This window comes from Empidonax traillii, unplaced genomic scaffold (genome assembly GCF_003031625.1).
Source record: "Empidonax traillii isolate 1590-97213 ecotype Southwest subspecies unplaced genomic scaffold, ASM303162v1 scaffold448:size1359114, whole genome shotgun sequence".
Lineage (NCBI taxonomy): Eukaryota > Metazoa > Chordata > Aves > Passeriformes > Tyrannidae > Empidonax > Empidonax traillii.
In genome coordinates this window covers 768338-784448 of record NW_020955641.1, presented here as the reverse complement: position 1 = coordinate 784448, position 16111 = coordinate 768338, and the positions used below count along the sequence as shown (strand labels likewise).

General features: G+C 62.1%; 1 protein-coding gene across 1 annotated transcript; it reads left to right on the top strand.

Moving 5' to 3' along the window:
- Positions 1–2059: 2059 nt before the first annotated feature.
- Positions 2060–14462, top strand: VSTM2L (V-set and transmembrane domain containing 2 like). The gene is made up of 4 exons (XM_027895011.1): positions 2060–2262; positions 9582–9751; positions 10620–10670; positions 13249–14462. Exons 1-4 carry the CDS (start codon positions 2154–2156, stop codon positions 13558–13560), a joined length of 642 nt encoding a protein of 213 aa, XP_027750812.1. The 5' UTR covers positions 2060–2153; the 3' UTR covers positions 13561–14462.
- The last annotated feature ends 1649 nt before the right edge of the window (positions 14463–16111 follow it).

The following is a 16111-nucleotide window of genomic DNA, read 5'->3' as shown; positions in this document are numbered from 1 at the left end:
GGACCCTCCCCACACCTGGGATGCACCATCCTCAGTGGGGGATGGCTCCAGCTTCTGCTCTGTCTGTGCCTGTGGGATGCTTTGCAAAGCGGGGTGCCAGGTCTAGGGGGCACAGGGTGTAGCTGCTGTTTCAGTGTGGGCTTTTGGTGTCCCCTCGCTGGCCGGTGGCAGAGGATGGTCCCTGCACCAGAGAGCAGCCACGAGACTGAACCCAAAATGTGGGGCACACGAATGCTTGGCCTTTGCTGCTTCTCCTGTTGCACCCGCCCCTGTGCACGAACCCCACCTCTTGGAACATGATCCCTCTATTTTGGTGCGTGGGTTCTGCCTCCACACGAGCCTCTGGGGGATCTGATGCTTTCGCTTTGTCAGGATCGCGCCCAGAGTCGCTCCCCGAGGCAGCCCTGTTTGCTCAGCAGCTCCAGGCAGCTTTCCCTCGGGAAGTTTGGAGCCCTTTGCTGCCACTGTCACCATCCCAGAGTGGGACCCTCTGAACCCAGCAGGCCACAGGACCCTCCACATCCAGTCATCGCCTCGGCGCCCATTTGTCTGTCACTGCCACTCCCTCCTTCCTTCAGCTTTTAACTCCAGAGGGAGTAATGAACTTGGGCAGAGATCAATGCTCTGCTCTGAGCTGGGCTTTATTCTGACATGCGGCAAACGCTGCAGTGGGTACAACTTTTTTTTTAAATTATTGATTAGTAACGCTGGTACGAGGCAGCTCAGCTCCTGCCCAGGGACCTGCCTAGCTGGGGGGAATGGGAAGAACACCCCCACTCTTTCTGCTGGAGCCCTGCCGAGGGAAGGGCAAGGAAATACAGTCAGTATTTTCAAATCCAATTTAAAGAATCTCTTTGTAGCAAACATCTGTCATCTCGTGGCAGAAAACACCTGAAATAACCTGATTTTTACTGTTTATCTAGATAGCAAATATCCTTCACGTTTCTCTGGCGTGCACAGATACTCTCATGTGTGTGATGTGTGCCCTGTGCCTCCCCCAGTGCTGAGGCCAGTGTGTGGCACCACTGGGTCTCTCAGGGCATTTTTTAGGCTGTTCAGAAGAGGTGTTGGAGCTGCACAGAGGCCGGTGCTGTGGCTGTGACCCGCTGTGAGGTGCAGCTACTGGTGCTGTCAGGGGGTTTGGCCTCGAGATCTGTGGAGCCAAAGGGAGACTGGGATCCTGCCCATTCCATGAAATGCTGCTCATGGCAGGAGCAGGGTGGTCGTTCCAGCCCACTCTGGAGTGGGGGATCCCTGCCTGGCTGCTGCCACCGGCCACGCTGAGCCCTCACCCACCCGGGCTCCAGGGTTTTCATTTCGAGACAAATCCCTCACGGTCTGGGGCAGGGATCGGGATACACGGGGGGCACATGTGCCTTTTCTCTTTCCTTTACGCTTAAAGACCCCTTAAACGGGTCCCAGACGGGCCCCGGCCCCCGTCAGTGCAGCCGGAGCCCCGGGCAGCGAACCCTCCGGGCACCGCACCCCCGGCACTGCGTCTGCGGGCGCTGGGGCCGTGCCGACATGCACTGGACCGTACTGGGCTGAGCTGGACCGGGCCGTACCACACCGGGCTGTGCCGGACCGGGCGGGTCGGATGGAGCCCCGTGCAACGCCGGGCGCTGTCCCGGGTGCTGAAGCCGCTCCCGCCGGGACCGGCGGTGCCCGGGGGTCTTGCCCTACGGGGAGCGGAGCCAGGGCCGGCGGGGGTCGCGGGGAAACCCCCTTCCCCGGGTGGGACCCGCGGTGCCCCAGGGAGTGTCGGCGCTGCCGGTGGGTCCCTGCGGGGCGGTGCGGAGGGTCCCGGCGGTGCTGGGGGGTCCTGGCGGGGCGGGCTGTGGAGGTGGCAGCGGTCCCGGGGGAGGCAGTGGGGGGGTCCGGGGGGTCTCGCGTGGGCGCGGCGGGCGCGGCCCCGCCCCGCGCAGTTTAAGAATGAACCGTGGGAAAAAAACTTGGGGGGTGCGCGCGGGCCGGGATCCCTCCGCCGGGCGGGGGAGGCTCCGGGCGAGCCGCGGCACCGCCTCGGCGCGCGGCGCCCTCCGCGCGAGGGAAGAGCTCCGCAGCGCGGCGGCGCCGGGACCGCGGCGCAGCCCCGGGGACAGGGCTCGGCCCGGCGGCGCCGCCGCCCCCGGGACGGACGCGCCCGCGGCAAGATGGGCGCCCTGGCCCTGGCCCTGGGGATTTTCCACTACCTGGGGCTCTACCTGCAGCTCGGCGCCGCCTCCCGGCACCCCCCGTGGGACGCCCCGGCGACGGGCAGCGGTGAGGCGGCGGCGGCGGCGGCAGCCGGGGCTCGGGCGGGGGGCGGCTGCTCGGGGGGCGCTCCCGGGGTTCGGTGCCCCGCGGGGCTGGCGGTGGGTCGGGGCGGTCCCTGCCCGGGCAGCGGGACGGGTGCGGGGGTTCGGGGGTCCCGGTCGGGCTCCGCCGCCGCTGGCAGCCCCACGTCGCGGTCCGTCGCGCCGGCGGCGCCGAGGAGCGGGGGGCGGCCGGGGAGAGCCGGGGCTGGGCTTCGCCGCTCCCGTCCCCGGGGCCCGGGGGGGGGCCTCTGCCTCCGCCGCTTCGCTGACGAGTCGGGGGCTCTGCGCGGTGCGTCCCGGTGCCCGCCGCCACCCGCACCCCGTGTCCGTGAGCCTCCCGGTGCGCCGCCCGGTGCCGCCGCCCGCCCCGCCGTGCGGAGCCCCCCGCCCCGGCAGCGGGGCTCCTCCGCCGCCTCCCGCCCCTCCGCCCGCTCCGGTGCGCAGTGCCTCGGCCGGTCGCTGCTGCCGGGTCCGCTCGGACCCACCGGAGCTGGGGAACGGGAACCTTTTCTGCATCCTGCACTCCCTCGTGTCCTGGCGTGGGGGCAGTTTCCCTGTGGGTGCCGAGAAGGGGGTAGGGGACCGAGCCCCCTCTGAGGAGGCTGCCGGGACCCTCCTCGCTCTCTGCTGGGGTGACACGCGCGGGGTGAAATACGAGCCCGAGGAGTGGCCACGGGAGCGTGCTGGGTGCCCGGGGTCCCAGCTCTTCCCCTCGCTCCAGAGGCTCCGGCATGCAGAGGAATCCACTCTCTGCCCCAAGGAGCCTCCAGGCACTCGACGCCTCGGCCCGTGCTAGGGGGGAAGGTGTGAGGTGTCCCGCCGTCCCTCGGCGGTGCGGTGTGTGTGGGCCAGCAGGTACCCGCCTGCCCAGGGATGGGGTGATCAGCCTCTGCATTGGGGGGGATCGTTGCGGGAGAGTTTCCAGACCTGCCAGCCTGGCATGCCAGAAGGAGAGGTGGGTGAGGAGCCTCCATTAGCCGCCGCCGCTCCCCTCAGAAATTCAGCAATAGGCAAATAAATAGTGAAATGGTCGCTGCGAGGGAGCAGGGAGCCAAGGAGAAGAAATATTCTGGGAGGGTGAGTGCACTTTGGAGCCACATTACAGCTTGCTACTCGAGCAGTTCTGCAGCAACTCACTTAATCACAACAGAAACCTTTATTAACGATACTGAAAAGCAGTGAATAAGTGGGTCATGTATAATAAGCCGTTTGTGTTCAGTAGGTGAATACCAATTTGATAAAAGCTGTGTGTGCTGGAAACCTGTATAAATCGCTGTTTAGCAGATCGGAGATTGATCATTTCATTACAGGCTGCTACAGCTTTCCCTCCGCACCGACAAGAGTCCGGCAGGTCGGGGATGTGGAGCGGGAGAGGAGGCAGGGCCGGTGGGATGGATTCGGCTGTGGCTGGTGGGGTCGGGCAGGTCCTGCCAGGCTTTGCCCGCAGCAGGCAGTGCCCAGAGCTCGCCGCCATCTCTGCCCGGGGCTGGCGGCCTGGAGGAGCCTCCACAGCGTCGCGAGGCTCTGGCACAGCCCAGGAGTGGCTTCGCTCTTCCTTTTAACTTGTTCACAGCGAGGGAATCGACCGGGAGCAGTATGTGCTCCGCAGGCATCGGCGAGTGACCGTGAGCACCCTTGGGGTGCGGGCGGCTCCCCCATCCTGCCACCCCACAGTGGGCTCTGCTCTCAGGGCAGCCAGGGCTGTGGGGGAGAGAAAAGTCACAGTCACATAAAGTCCTTTCCCTACCCCCACAGCAAAGGCTCTGCCTCGGGCAAGGATGGAGCCAGGATGGGCTCCATCTGCCCTGGGAGAGCGCCTGAGCCGCAGGATCCCTCCCGCCATCCCTCCCCTACCCACAGCGCTGCCTCTCCCCCCTCTCTCCTCTCCTCAGGCTGGCGCCTTCAATTATTCATGCCCCCCATTGCAGCCTGTGCACGCTGGGCTGCTGCCATCGGCTTTCACACGCGCTGGCTGGGAAGCTCCAGCCACCTTCCCAGCCTGCTGGCTCCGGAGCGGGGCAGGGGAGCCGTGCGGTGCGGAGGACAAGCCCGTCTCCTTCCCGGCATCGTGTGCAGGCTGTACCTCCTCACCGTCAGCAGAGCCCAGGCTGGAGGGAGCGGGGCCCCGGCTCCCCAGGGCACTGCCCTGCTCCATCCCTGCACACCCCGGTGATTATTCTATCAATTACTTTCATAAACACTTTGCATTCTGCCGGATTTTTTCACACTTCCTGATGGGAATTCTCCACCCGATGTGTTTTTCCTGCTGCTGTTCGTGCAGTCATTCAACGCAATTACATCTGACACCTCTCCTCATCAAATGTCTGGGCTTTCTCTTCCCTTGAAGTGGCTGACAGACGATGGGCCAGACACTGGGAATTATTACGTTAGGACAGTGACAGCTAATTTTAATCATAACGTTCCCCGTGAGCGAGGGGGGAATCAGAGCAGCAGCCGGCACGGCTGTGCCCGGCCTGGGAGCTGTGGGCAGCACGGCAGGGCTGGAGCGAGGATCTGGAGGGGGCCAGGGAGCTGGATGATCTCCACTGCTCCCCTCTTCATCAGAGGCTGGGGCAGGGAGTGCTCTCCCCTTCATAGCTCCTCTGGGATTTTGGTTCACTGTCTGAGTGGGACTCGTGAGCCTTGGGACAGACAGCCCTTCCTGGCCCCACTGCTGATGGTTCTGGCTCTCTCTGAGCTCTTCTTCTCCATGGCCATTTCCCCTCCTGCAGGCTTCTTTCCTGCCTGGCTGCCCGCTCCCTACAGCTCCATCTGCAGTGGGTGCCCAACTGGGCACCAGGGATGTTGGTTGGGCTCGGTTGTATTGGGTGAATTGGTGCCTTGTAGCGTGTGCTCCATGTGGAGCTGGACTGGGATGAGCCCACCAGTGATGGGCCTGGCAGAACCGGGCAGGAGGGGGCCGTGTCTGTGAGCACTGAGTGCTGCCAGCTCTGTGGGATGGTACCAGCACTGTGTGTGGTGTGGGCAGCTCTCAGCAGTGGCCGCCAGTGCTGGTGGCTCATGTTTTGGGTGCTGGGTGTGAGACCAGGGGGCTGATCTTCAGCAGAGCAAAGCTCTCGTCTGTCCCATCCCAGCTCCTGCCTGCTGGGAACCATCCACTGGCAGAGAGCAGCACCAGAGCGAGTGGTGGCTGCAGGATGGCTGCACATGCTGCTGGGGTCCCACTGGGAGCTATCAAAACAGGCCATTTTAGGGCTTTGGTACTTATGCTATCAAATAACAGCTCTTCCTTGAGCCCCTTGGGAGGGAATTGTCTGAGAACTGCGGCTCCCCAGGAGCCAGCCAGGAGCAGTGAGTCCCCTTGCCTGGGTAAAGCTTCACGTAGCAGGGGCCAGGCTGGGGGGACTCACCACTGGCAGCTCTCCCTGTGGTGGCTAAACATCAGGGCAGCAGGATGTACAGGGGGGCAGGAGCTGGAGCATCCAAATGTGATGGGGCACTGCTGGAAACACCTGCAGGTTTCAAGGTTAATTCCATCTTCCTGGTGAGGTGAGTGCTGGCCTGATCACAGTCACTGAATTAGCTGGATTTTTTTGTTGCTGTTGTTTTTAATTCATGCTGCAAATTTGAGCTCCTTCTGCTGCTAATGTGACAGTAAGCAGGGGCAGAGCAATCGCGCTGCCATCCCCAGCGTGTGGCGGGAGCCTCCTGGCCTCAGCCACGGCCACAGCGCTCCAGCCTGACATGTCTCGTGGGAAGGGGGAGATGGCTGGATCGCTGGAGGAGAGCAGTGCTCACTGTCCGAGCCCTCTGCCCAGCTCAGCGGCCGGAGCCACCTGCCCTCTCTCACCAGTGCCGCCGTCACGCCGTGTTTATGCAGCGGTTTGCACCGTGATGTGTTTTCGGCGCCCCGGGGTCAGCGTCCCTGCCCGAAGGCTTGTCAGCAGGAGATGCATCCACAGCTGTTAGCGGTGGTGGGAAGGAGAGGGAGGCTCTTGCGCAGCAGCCGCTGGCAGACCTGGTGTCCCCGCGGTGGGGACAGTGTGGGTCACACGGCCAGTCCACTGGGATAGTGCCCAGGCCTCTGCTCCTGGATCCAGCCGGAGGGTGCTGCCTGTGCCTCCTGATCTCCTGGGGTGTGTCCTGCTCAGGCAGCCCACAACAACGGGTGGGGGGGTCCTGTGGCACCCAAGAGGATCCCTCCCGCTCTGGGTCCCTGCTCGGTGTGTGCCGGGATGTGCCGCGGGTGCCTTTGCTCGGGTGCCTTTCACACGGTGCCGCCACAGCCGGGGCTGTCGCTCCATCAGCCACACGGGTCAGGGATGCCTGGGGAGGGGAAGGTGCTGGAGGGGCCGTGGGTGCCTGGGGAGGGTGCCAGCCGTGGCGGATGCTGTTGGGCACGTTTGTTTTTCCTGCAGTGGTGCAGCTCAAACCGAGCAGGTCGGAGCCGGCCCCGTGCCAGGGATGCAGGGCAGGGTTTGGATGGACGTGTCAGTGGGCAGGAGCGAGTGCAGAGAGGCTCCTCAGCTCCCTCAGCCCCTGTCCATGCCCAGCGTGGGACAGAGCAGGACCCCAGCCCCACTGTTTGCCTGGCACGTGCCACTCCTCCAGCCCAGCTGTGACTCTGGTGAGGGGCTCCAGCTCTGCTGAGCAGAGAAAGAGGCTTCCAACTACCTGGCACTGCCACGACTTAGGGGAAAATCCCTCCTGGAGCAGGAGCCTGTGCTGACCAGGTGATTAAGAGGCATTTGCAAACATCCAATACATATTTAATTGCCCTCCAGTACATGTTTGCACAAACATTAGCCCGAGTGCATGCCCACGGCGCTGCTCCAGCCATGGGTGCCCTTGGTGCCTCGTGGGGGCTGTGGTGGGGGGCCACTGGAGCTGGGCTTTGTGGGTCATTTCCAGGTACTCAGGGCAATGCATGAGCTGCCCTTGCCCCAGCACAGGGCAGGTGGGGAGTGCCCCATCCCTGCTGCCCCCAGACCCCCTCCCTGTGGGGTGGGGTGGCGGCGAGGACGGTGCTGCCTCAGGAAGGGAGCACACAGCCCGTCTGCCTCCGGTTTATGAGAGCACCAAGCTGTCCCAGCAGGCGTTTTCAATTCCGTTTATCTGTGTTTCCCCATTGAGTTCGTTTTATTTCCCCTGATTTTTGTTTCCTGGAAGATTTATCGATCCTGGTGTTCTCAGTTTATGACAGGTAGCACAGGCCATAAAGCACGCGGAGCAGCGGCCCCCAACGGCCCCCTCCCTCCCGCCACCAGGACACCGCACCAATGTCAGGGGGAGGAGAGGGACGGTGCTGGGTGACAGAGGGGCCTGGTGGGCAGGGGGCCGGGGTGCTGGAGGGGCTGGGGCACTGACCAGCGTTGGTGACCTGTCTGGTGTTGGTGGGAGCAGGGTCCATGCCCAGCCAAGGGCCTACTCATGGCTGGGGGCTGCCTGGTGGGGTCCTGATCCCCTCTGCTCATGTCCCCATGGAAGTGCAGGGCTGGGGCCGAGCAGTGCATCAAGTCCTGTCCTCACCACATCACCTCCGTTCAGGCATCTGAGGTCTGTGGCACCCACTGGGGAGGGCACACGATGGGACACAGCTGAGAGACATCTGTCCCCAGCAAAGGTGACGACCCTGGTCATCCGTCCATGGGACCTGCCCTCCTCTGGATGCACTTGAAGGTGGCCAAGCCCTGGGATTAATTAACACATATGCTTCCCAATTAAAATCAGAAAGAAAGAAGGTGCTTGATTCAATCCAACCTTTTCTCTGCTCATCTGCCGAATTCCTGCCTGTGGGAGCAGATTTTATTTGGACCCAGCTGGAGCCCTCAGGGGCTAGAGCTGTGGGGCCTGTGGGGGCTGGCACAGCCTCTGCTGTACCCGCTGGCTTTGGCCATCACTTCTGCCAGCAGGAATCCTGTGGGGCAAGAGCCTGTGGGGCTGCAGCCAGGGAATGGATGGACGAGTGCTGGTTAACAGCTGGACACAACAGCCTCAGCACCACCGTGGTGGGAGCACAGAGGAACCCTCTGCCCTGTGTCAAGAAGACCCTCCTGTTCCTGCCGCTGTCCTTGGCCCCCAGAGCTGTTCCTTTACCAGTGGCTCCCTCCACTCACCAGCACAGAACCCAAATGGCTGCTGGTGCCAGGCCCTGGGCTAACGGGGTGTGGGAACAGCACTGGGAACCCCACCGGGAGACCTGGCCTTCATAAACCCTGGTGTTGGGTACTTTCCTCAGTTCCCTGCTGAGATGGATTAAAGGAAAGCGATAAGTGGGTGGGATTTCCACGCGTCCAGAGGGACGGGGAGATATTAGAGGTATTAACTTTTCGTCTGGGCTGATAATAATTGGTTTTTCAGAGGGATCAGGGCTGGTGAGAGCGCTGCTCCCGACAGGCTGTGTGTCCCAGGGGGCTCTGGTGGCGCCGATGGGACCTCACAGCGGCTGTGAGCCGGCAGCGCCGGCGGCAGGAGGTGGCGGGTGAAGATGAAGACAGGAGTCACAGGGCAGCCTCTGCGGCCACGACAGTGATGGGGCATGCAGGGGGCTGGCAGCCCTGTCCCGGTGCTGTGCCATGCAGGGGGCTGGCAGCCCTGTCCCGGTGCTGTACCATGCAGGGGGCTGGCAGCCCTGTCCCGGTGCTGTGCCATGCAGGGGGCTGGCAGCCCTGTCCCGGTGCTGTGCCATGCAGGGGGCTGGCAGCCCTGTCCCGGTGCTGTGCCGTGCAGGAGCCGTGGCAGAAGCGGCAGCAGCGCTCGGCAGAGCCCTGCGTGCCGGGGCTGTCTGTGCGGAGGAACAACAGTCTCTCCAGAGGAGATGAAAAGAATTCTAATTACATCTCCGAACAATATTTGTTTTGAGTGAGGAAAGCAAACCATATGGCGTGTGGGAGCCTGTTTGGGGCCGCATTAACTGAGGATTTGTTTTTCATTTATGCCCTGATCTGAGAGAGATGCGGTTGTGCTTTATTTATTTATCACGCCTCGGAGGCACGTGGGGTCCCGCACTCACTCTGGGGCAGAGGTCCCAGGGGTGCCGTGGGACGGGGGGGGGTACAGGCTGCTGCTTCCTCCCTTTCCTCCCACTGCTCTCTGCGAAGTGCCAGGGGCCGGGTGGGCCAGGTGGCTCTGCTGAGGTTGGGGACAGGTCACCGGTGTGGGCAGGGGGAAGTTGTGGGTGAGAGGGACCTGTCTGCTCAGCTGAATCCGGGGAAGGGTTCAGGCCCTCCTGGTGACCTCACTGGCGTGGCTGGAGGCATTGTCCTTTGCCAGGAGGGCGGTGTGCCCTGGCAGGCACCACAGCCCTTGCTCTGTGTCCCGCAGCCCTCTTCACCGAGACCCCCCACGACATGACGGCGCAGGCGGGCGAGGACGTGGAGATGGCGTGTTCCTTCCGCGGCACCGGCTCCCCCTCCTACTCCCTGGAGATCCAGTGGTGGTACGTCCGCAACCACAAGGACTGGACGGACAAACAGACTTGGGCTTCCAGCCAGGTAATGCCCCTCGTCCTCGTCCTCCACGGCAGCACAGAAAGGCTTTGGGACCAGCGGGGCTGGGCTGTTCTGGCTGCCCTTCCCAGCCTGGCCCATCCCTGTGACAGAGGCAGAATCTTTGTTTTTGTGCTTGTGCCTTCGCCTACCTCATCACCAGCTCATCCCTCATGGCCCTGCACCCTCCGTGCCTCCCTTTTTTCCCTGTTTCCTTGTGTATTGGCCCAGCAAACAGCAGTCTCTTTATTTCCCTCTCTGTTCACACAGAGATAAGGGCCAAAGAATGGGAAGCGGCTCTGGGGATTTTAATGAGCCTTTATTGTCCTGTCTTTGGCAGAGCTGCTGCTGGTGTTGCCATAAATCGAGAAGCCTCGGGGCAGCGCTGCCCAAGGGAGCATTGCCAGGGGCCAAGGGTGGTGGGGGCACTGGGAATGCTCAGCCAGTGGCTGCTGAAGGGGATTGTTGGTAGCAATGGGGGCAGGTGCTGGCAGTGATGGGGATGGGGTTCCAGGGATGGGGGGCACTGCTGCAGTGGTGATGCCACAGTGATGGGGGCTCCATCCCCAGTCCTGGATCATGGAGAACAACTGCTGGCGGAGCTGAGATGCAGGAGGACGTGTGGGTGATCACCCTGTGCCCCCTGCCCGCTGTGGTGCTGCAGGTTCCTCCCATCCCAGGTGCTTGGTGGGCCTCTATCTGCCCTGGGTGCCTGGCTTTGCTGGGGCTGAGCAGCCCCTTCTCCCTCTTCCTCCTTGCTTTGGGGCAGCCATCATGGGGGTGGGAAGGGGTCTGGGGGCCTCCCACCCTCTCCCAGCTGAGCTGACCATTTCTCTTCCCTCTCTGATCTCCCCCCATGCTGCTCCTCCCACAGCTGAAATCGTCACCACCAGAGGAGCCCGGGAAGGACGCCACCAAAATCAGCGTGAGTTTGGGCAATGGTTCTTGGGGGGGCTGTGCTTGAGGGCTCACTGGGGTGTTCTGCTCATCCCACTGGTGCTGCCCTGTCACAGGCTGGGAACACCGGGGTGGGAGGGCTGGATCTGCCCTGGTTTGGTGCTGGGGGTGACCTGCTCTCCCTGGCACCAAGTGGCACAGCCTGAACCCTGAGCCCTGTCCGGTATCTGAGCGACACGTTAATGCCAGGGATAAAATAATCCAATTGGCTCAGCGGATTAGCATCCCAAAGCCATTTAGGCTCATGTGAGCAGAATGAGGAGTCACTAATCAGTTAAATACAGCGCTCTCGGCCTTCCAGTGCCCAGCACCTGCCCCTGGCTCTCCCTGCCTTTGGGGGGCTTTGCGTTTGGGGGTCCCACGGACACAGAGCAGTGTTGGAAAGTGCTTCCCACCATCACCCCTGCCCTGCCAGCCTCTCCTGGCTATTCCATTTTTCCCTCATTGAGCAAGCAAGGTGGGGATGGGGCTGGCCAGATGCCCAGGATCAGTCCCTCATCCCCAGGAAAGGACCAAGAGTTTTTTACAAGGAATACAATGTCAGAACCCTTCCTGACGGAGGGCATCACCTCTCAGTGCCCAGCACATGATTCTCTTGTTGGTAACCAATCCCCCTCCAGGGGCCACGTCCCCTTTGATCAATTCACACCCACAGTCCGTATCCAAACCTCAGCAGGTTCCTTAAGGATCTGTCTCTTACAGGAGTGCTGTGGCTCTCTGCCCCACAAACACCAAAGTTCCAGGGCTGCTGCTGGAGCAGTTGCAGCCTGGGCTCTGCCACGCTTTGCCAGACCCTGTCTGCAGGCTCAGGGTGCTGCTCCTCATGTCCCACCCCAGCCCTTCTCCCAGGGCAGGGGTTAGGGATAGGGTTGGGGTCAACACTCCCTCTCATCTCAGCATAATTAGGCAGTTAATTGCACGCCGGGGTGGAATCGATGCGTGTGCGAGTGTAACTGGGATTTATTTTGAACTGGTAGAGGTGCGACGCCTCTGCTGCCTCCTCCAGATCCAGCCAGCAGGGAGAGGCTGGAGCTTCAAACCTCTTTTGTTTGTTGTTATTTCAAACGTCTTTGATCATGAAGTGTTTACGGAATGGAGGAGGTAAATGAACGCATGTGGTTCCGATGGAACTTGTGGTACTGCCATGGCAGCGGGTGACTGGGAACAAACAGCAGCACCAAACAGTGAGGGGTGATGTAAATCCCACTCAAGAGCCACCGTGCCAGGAACCCCTTGGCCGTTTGTTATCCACCAAACACACCTGGTGCTGGAGGCGCCGGCTCTGCCTGGAGCCACTGCGCTTTGCAGGGATGAGAAGGGAAACACGACCGGTCTGGGTTTATTTTTTTCCCTGCACGGCACAGGGCTGAGCTGGGGCTGGGCATGGCACATCTGCCCATCCCGGCTGTGCCAGGGGCTCTGCCCTGTTCCCGTGGTCAGTGAGGGCCATCACTGCCCTGTCTGTGCTGATGGAGCCACAAGAGTTATGGATGCTCATAAAATCCTCCCTCCCGAGGCTCGGTGACCTGTTGGGCAGCGGCTCCGTGGCCACTGGCAGCACCAGCAAATTGGGGTTTTATTTTATTCGTTCTAAATTTCCCAGCCATTAATTTCGGTGACTTCTGGCTCTCCCAACAAAGAGGTTTTTTTTTTTTGAAACTCCTTTCCCATGACAGCCTCAGCATCTGGGCACACTCGCACCGGGACCTGGCAGCTCCTGCCCCCCCCGCCTTGGCCTGTTCAGACCCCCACTCCTGACAATGCAGGATTGGGTCTCATGGCTGCACATGGGGTCTGAGCAGCCCCGAGATGCCCTCTGGGGTGGCCCTGGCCATGAGCTGTGGCACCAGCTGCCTCTCAGCAGGCCATGGTGTGCAGGGCAGCCAAATACAGCAGTGTATGTCTGTTCATGTGTGTGCAGGTGTGTGTAGGTGTGTGCAAGGTGTGTGCATGTGCTGGCTGCCCTCATGTTGTGTGGCTATGGGGACACGAAGGGGTTCTGGTCCCCACACTGCCTCCTTTGCCATTTGGGGCAGATTTTGCCTCTCTCTGGCCCCGTTTCCAAACACCATAAAATCCTCAGCTAACAAATGCAGCGGTGAGTAGAAAAATGGCCTTTGCCATCCAGTGTGATTATAGGGAACGGAGCCAGGGGCCTCGGGGTGGGTTATAAATCTGATTTATTGACCCAGCCCAGAGCAGCCACGGCTCTGGCTAGTGAGTAAGTCTTAAATTTCATTGGGTGATAAATACTGAGAGCGAATCAATTTGGTAGAAAAGCTAATTAGCCAGCGTGGTTCCGCATCGATCTCCGAGCCCTGCATGGCTGGGTGTGAGCCGGGGCTTCCATCATCCCACGGACCTGGGCTGGGGCTGGGTCCCCCCAACTCCAACTGCCCGGCTTTGCCCACCTTCACCACGTCCTCCCCAGAGCGTGGCTGGGCCGTGGAACGGTGGCACGCGGTCGGAGGTGGCACTGAGCCGGGCATCTGGGGGGACAGTGGGAGTCCTGGGGACCACCTGACCCGCCACCTGCCCTGCTGCAGGTGGTGAAGGTGGTCGGCAGCAACATCTCCCACAAGCTGCGGCTGTCGCGGGTGAAGCTGGAGGACGAGGGGACGTACGAGTGCCGGGTGATCGACTCCAGCGACGGCAAGGCGCGGCACCACAAGGTGAAGGCGTACCTGCGGGTGGAGGCGGCGGGGGGCCCGGGGCACCCCCAGGACACCGAGCTGCGGGGGGCCCCGCTGGCAGAGCTCGCCGCGCCGGGCTCAGCCCACGCACACCACCACCACCACCACCACAAAGCCGGGAGGGAGCTGAAGAAGCGCTCGGCAGACACGTCCTGTGTGCTGTAGGCGGGCGGCGTGGGGGGATGCCGGAGCTGCCCCCCCTTCCTGCCCTGGACTCAGCGGAGCCATCGAGGGTCCCGCACCCCCTGCCAGAGACTGGCTCCACCGCCCCACCTCGTTCACCACCCCCCACCACCTCCCTCTCCCACAGGCCGCCGCAGGTTTCTCCCCCCAGCCCTGTGGTGCAGCGGTGCCAGGGCTTGGTGCGGGAGCAGGACTGTGTCCGTGCCAGGGGCACATCGCTGGGACTGTGCCCGGGGCCAGGCTGTGTGCCCACACGTGGTGGTCCTCATCCCCACGGCCTTCTGTGGGTGGGCACCTGCTGCTTGATGCCACCGCAGTGCCGTGAGCTGTGCTGCGCCCGAGCTCTCCACCCAGTGGAGACCCCCCTGCCCACGGTACCTTCCCTGCCCTCCCTCATGCTTTGCAGAACCGGCCGCCTTTTCCCGTAGGTTGCCCCGTTTAGTTGCTCCGTTCCAGCCCCACAGTGCTTATCTAAGTTCCAGCCTCCATCCTGCAGCCCATGTGTATCCCCCTGCCCTGCCCTGCCCCTGCCTGCCCCGAAGCCCCCCAGCACGTCAAGGCCTGAGCTCAGCAGAGGAAGGATGGCATGGCACGCTCCTGGCACGCTCCTGGCATGCTCGGGCATCGCTCAGCCAGGCAGCTGCCCGTGCTCCGTGCGTGCCCAGGGAGCTGTGCTGTCGGAGCCGGCCTCTTGCACCCATCGCTCCTCCTGCCCTTTGCATTTGGTGGAGGACAGGGGCTCATCTGCCAGCCCCACCCACCCTCCCTCCATCCCTCTGACCGTGCCAGCAAGGCTCTTGTCCCCTCCTGCCAGCTGAGCATCCCTCCCTCCCACACCACGGCACCATGTTGCCCTGGCCAGGGTCTGGCTCACGGACAGAGCCTGTCCCTGGTGCCCCTCGGGTGTCCACTGCCACTGGGGACAGAGCTGTGGGGAGGGGACAGGGGGATCCCAAGCCTCCCTGCCCGGGGGGCCGGGCGCTGCTGCCCTGCCACCCCCCGCCCGTGCCACCCAGCCTGCCGCCACCAGACCTGCTGCAGCTAATAAAGCTCTTTAAACAAAGCCTCTCGGGGTCTGTTGTGCTCTCTGTCTGTGGCACAGTGAGGGGAACACGGCTTTGGCACTGCCTTGGCTAAAATGGGGCTGGTGGGGCTGGGATGGGGATGGGCATCAACATGATCACCTGCAGCTGCAGGCCTGGAGCATGTAAAAGGTGCAGCTGAGGAGCTCCTGCCCAGCCTGGGAGGAAGTTGCTGCTGCTGCTGCCACCACCACTGCCACTCAGAGGGGTATAGGATGTGGCCAGGACCTAGGTGAGCTGGGGTTGATCCAAACTGGGTGTGGCTGGGCACCGTGGGGTGGCTGGTTGGGCTGCCATCCTTGACACCCACCTGGGAGCCCAGACTAGGTTTCCAGTGTAACAGTCCCAAAAGCAGGGTGCTGGCTGCCCCTGGGACCTGGCTCTGCCTCTCTGGTGGGAAAGCAGTGCCCAGCCTGCACCAGATGCCCAAGTCCCCCAGCTCCCTTGCAGCTTGTTACTGGCTCCTCACAGTGCTGTGAGGGGGTAAGAGCAGCTGGCCGGTGCCAGCCTGTGCCAGGGGCACGAAGGGGCACAGGGGGCTGGTGCCTGTGCAGCCACAATCATCTTTGCCACCTGGAGAGCTGTAGCCCTGGGGAGAAAAGGGCATAGAAGAAAAACGTTCAGGTGCTGAAGGGTGAGAGGCTGCTGGTGCAAAATTCCACTTTTCCAGGAGCAATAATGGTGGCTGTGCCTTAGCAATCCATGGGGTTGGGTCTGTGCTTGGCTTCGCCCAGTCAGGGAATGGGATTGCTGGAAGGAGAGGGATCAGGAGGCATCAGTCACTGGTGCAGCAAAACACCGTCCACAGGCAGAGGAAAAGGAAGAGCGAGAGACACGTTGGGGAGGGCAGGAAACTGCAAATCACCTCAAAAGGGGAGTAAACAAATTGCTGTGCAGTGTAGTGATTTGTAAAACCCGGAGGTGAGCTTTAACAATAACAGGTTTTATTAGAAGAGATTAATTTTGCCGAGCTTATACGAAGTCTCGGGAGCAGGAGTTGGAGGAGAGGACCCTGCGGGGTCTGTGTGTGGGGCCCAGCAGTGCCTGGTGCTGTGTGTGGGACTGTGCCCCTGGGTCTGGGGCTCCCACATGGTGCCACCCGGGTTTGTGCATGGAGGAGGTGGCCGGATTCGGGTTTCTTGGCTTCTTCTCCCTGGGGAGAGCGGCTGGAATGGGGTGAGCCAGGGAGTTGCCCCCATATGGGTCCAGATCCCAGCGGGTTTGGGGGCTGCTTGTGTGCCTGCCCGGGGAGCAGCGTGCCAGCAGTGAAGCCCCTGGGCTAGTGAAGGGGCTGAGCTAAATATGCAAGTCACTGCTGGGGAGGAACCGGCCTCATGAAAATGCCATTTCCACACAGTCTCTCTCCCGGCCATTATCCTGCTTCAGACAAAAGCAATTTACTCTGTCTCCAATAAAGCAGGGGCGATAACGAAGCTGAGAGGAGCTGTGAC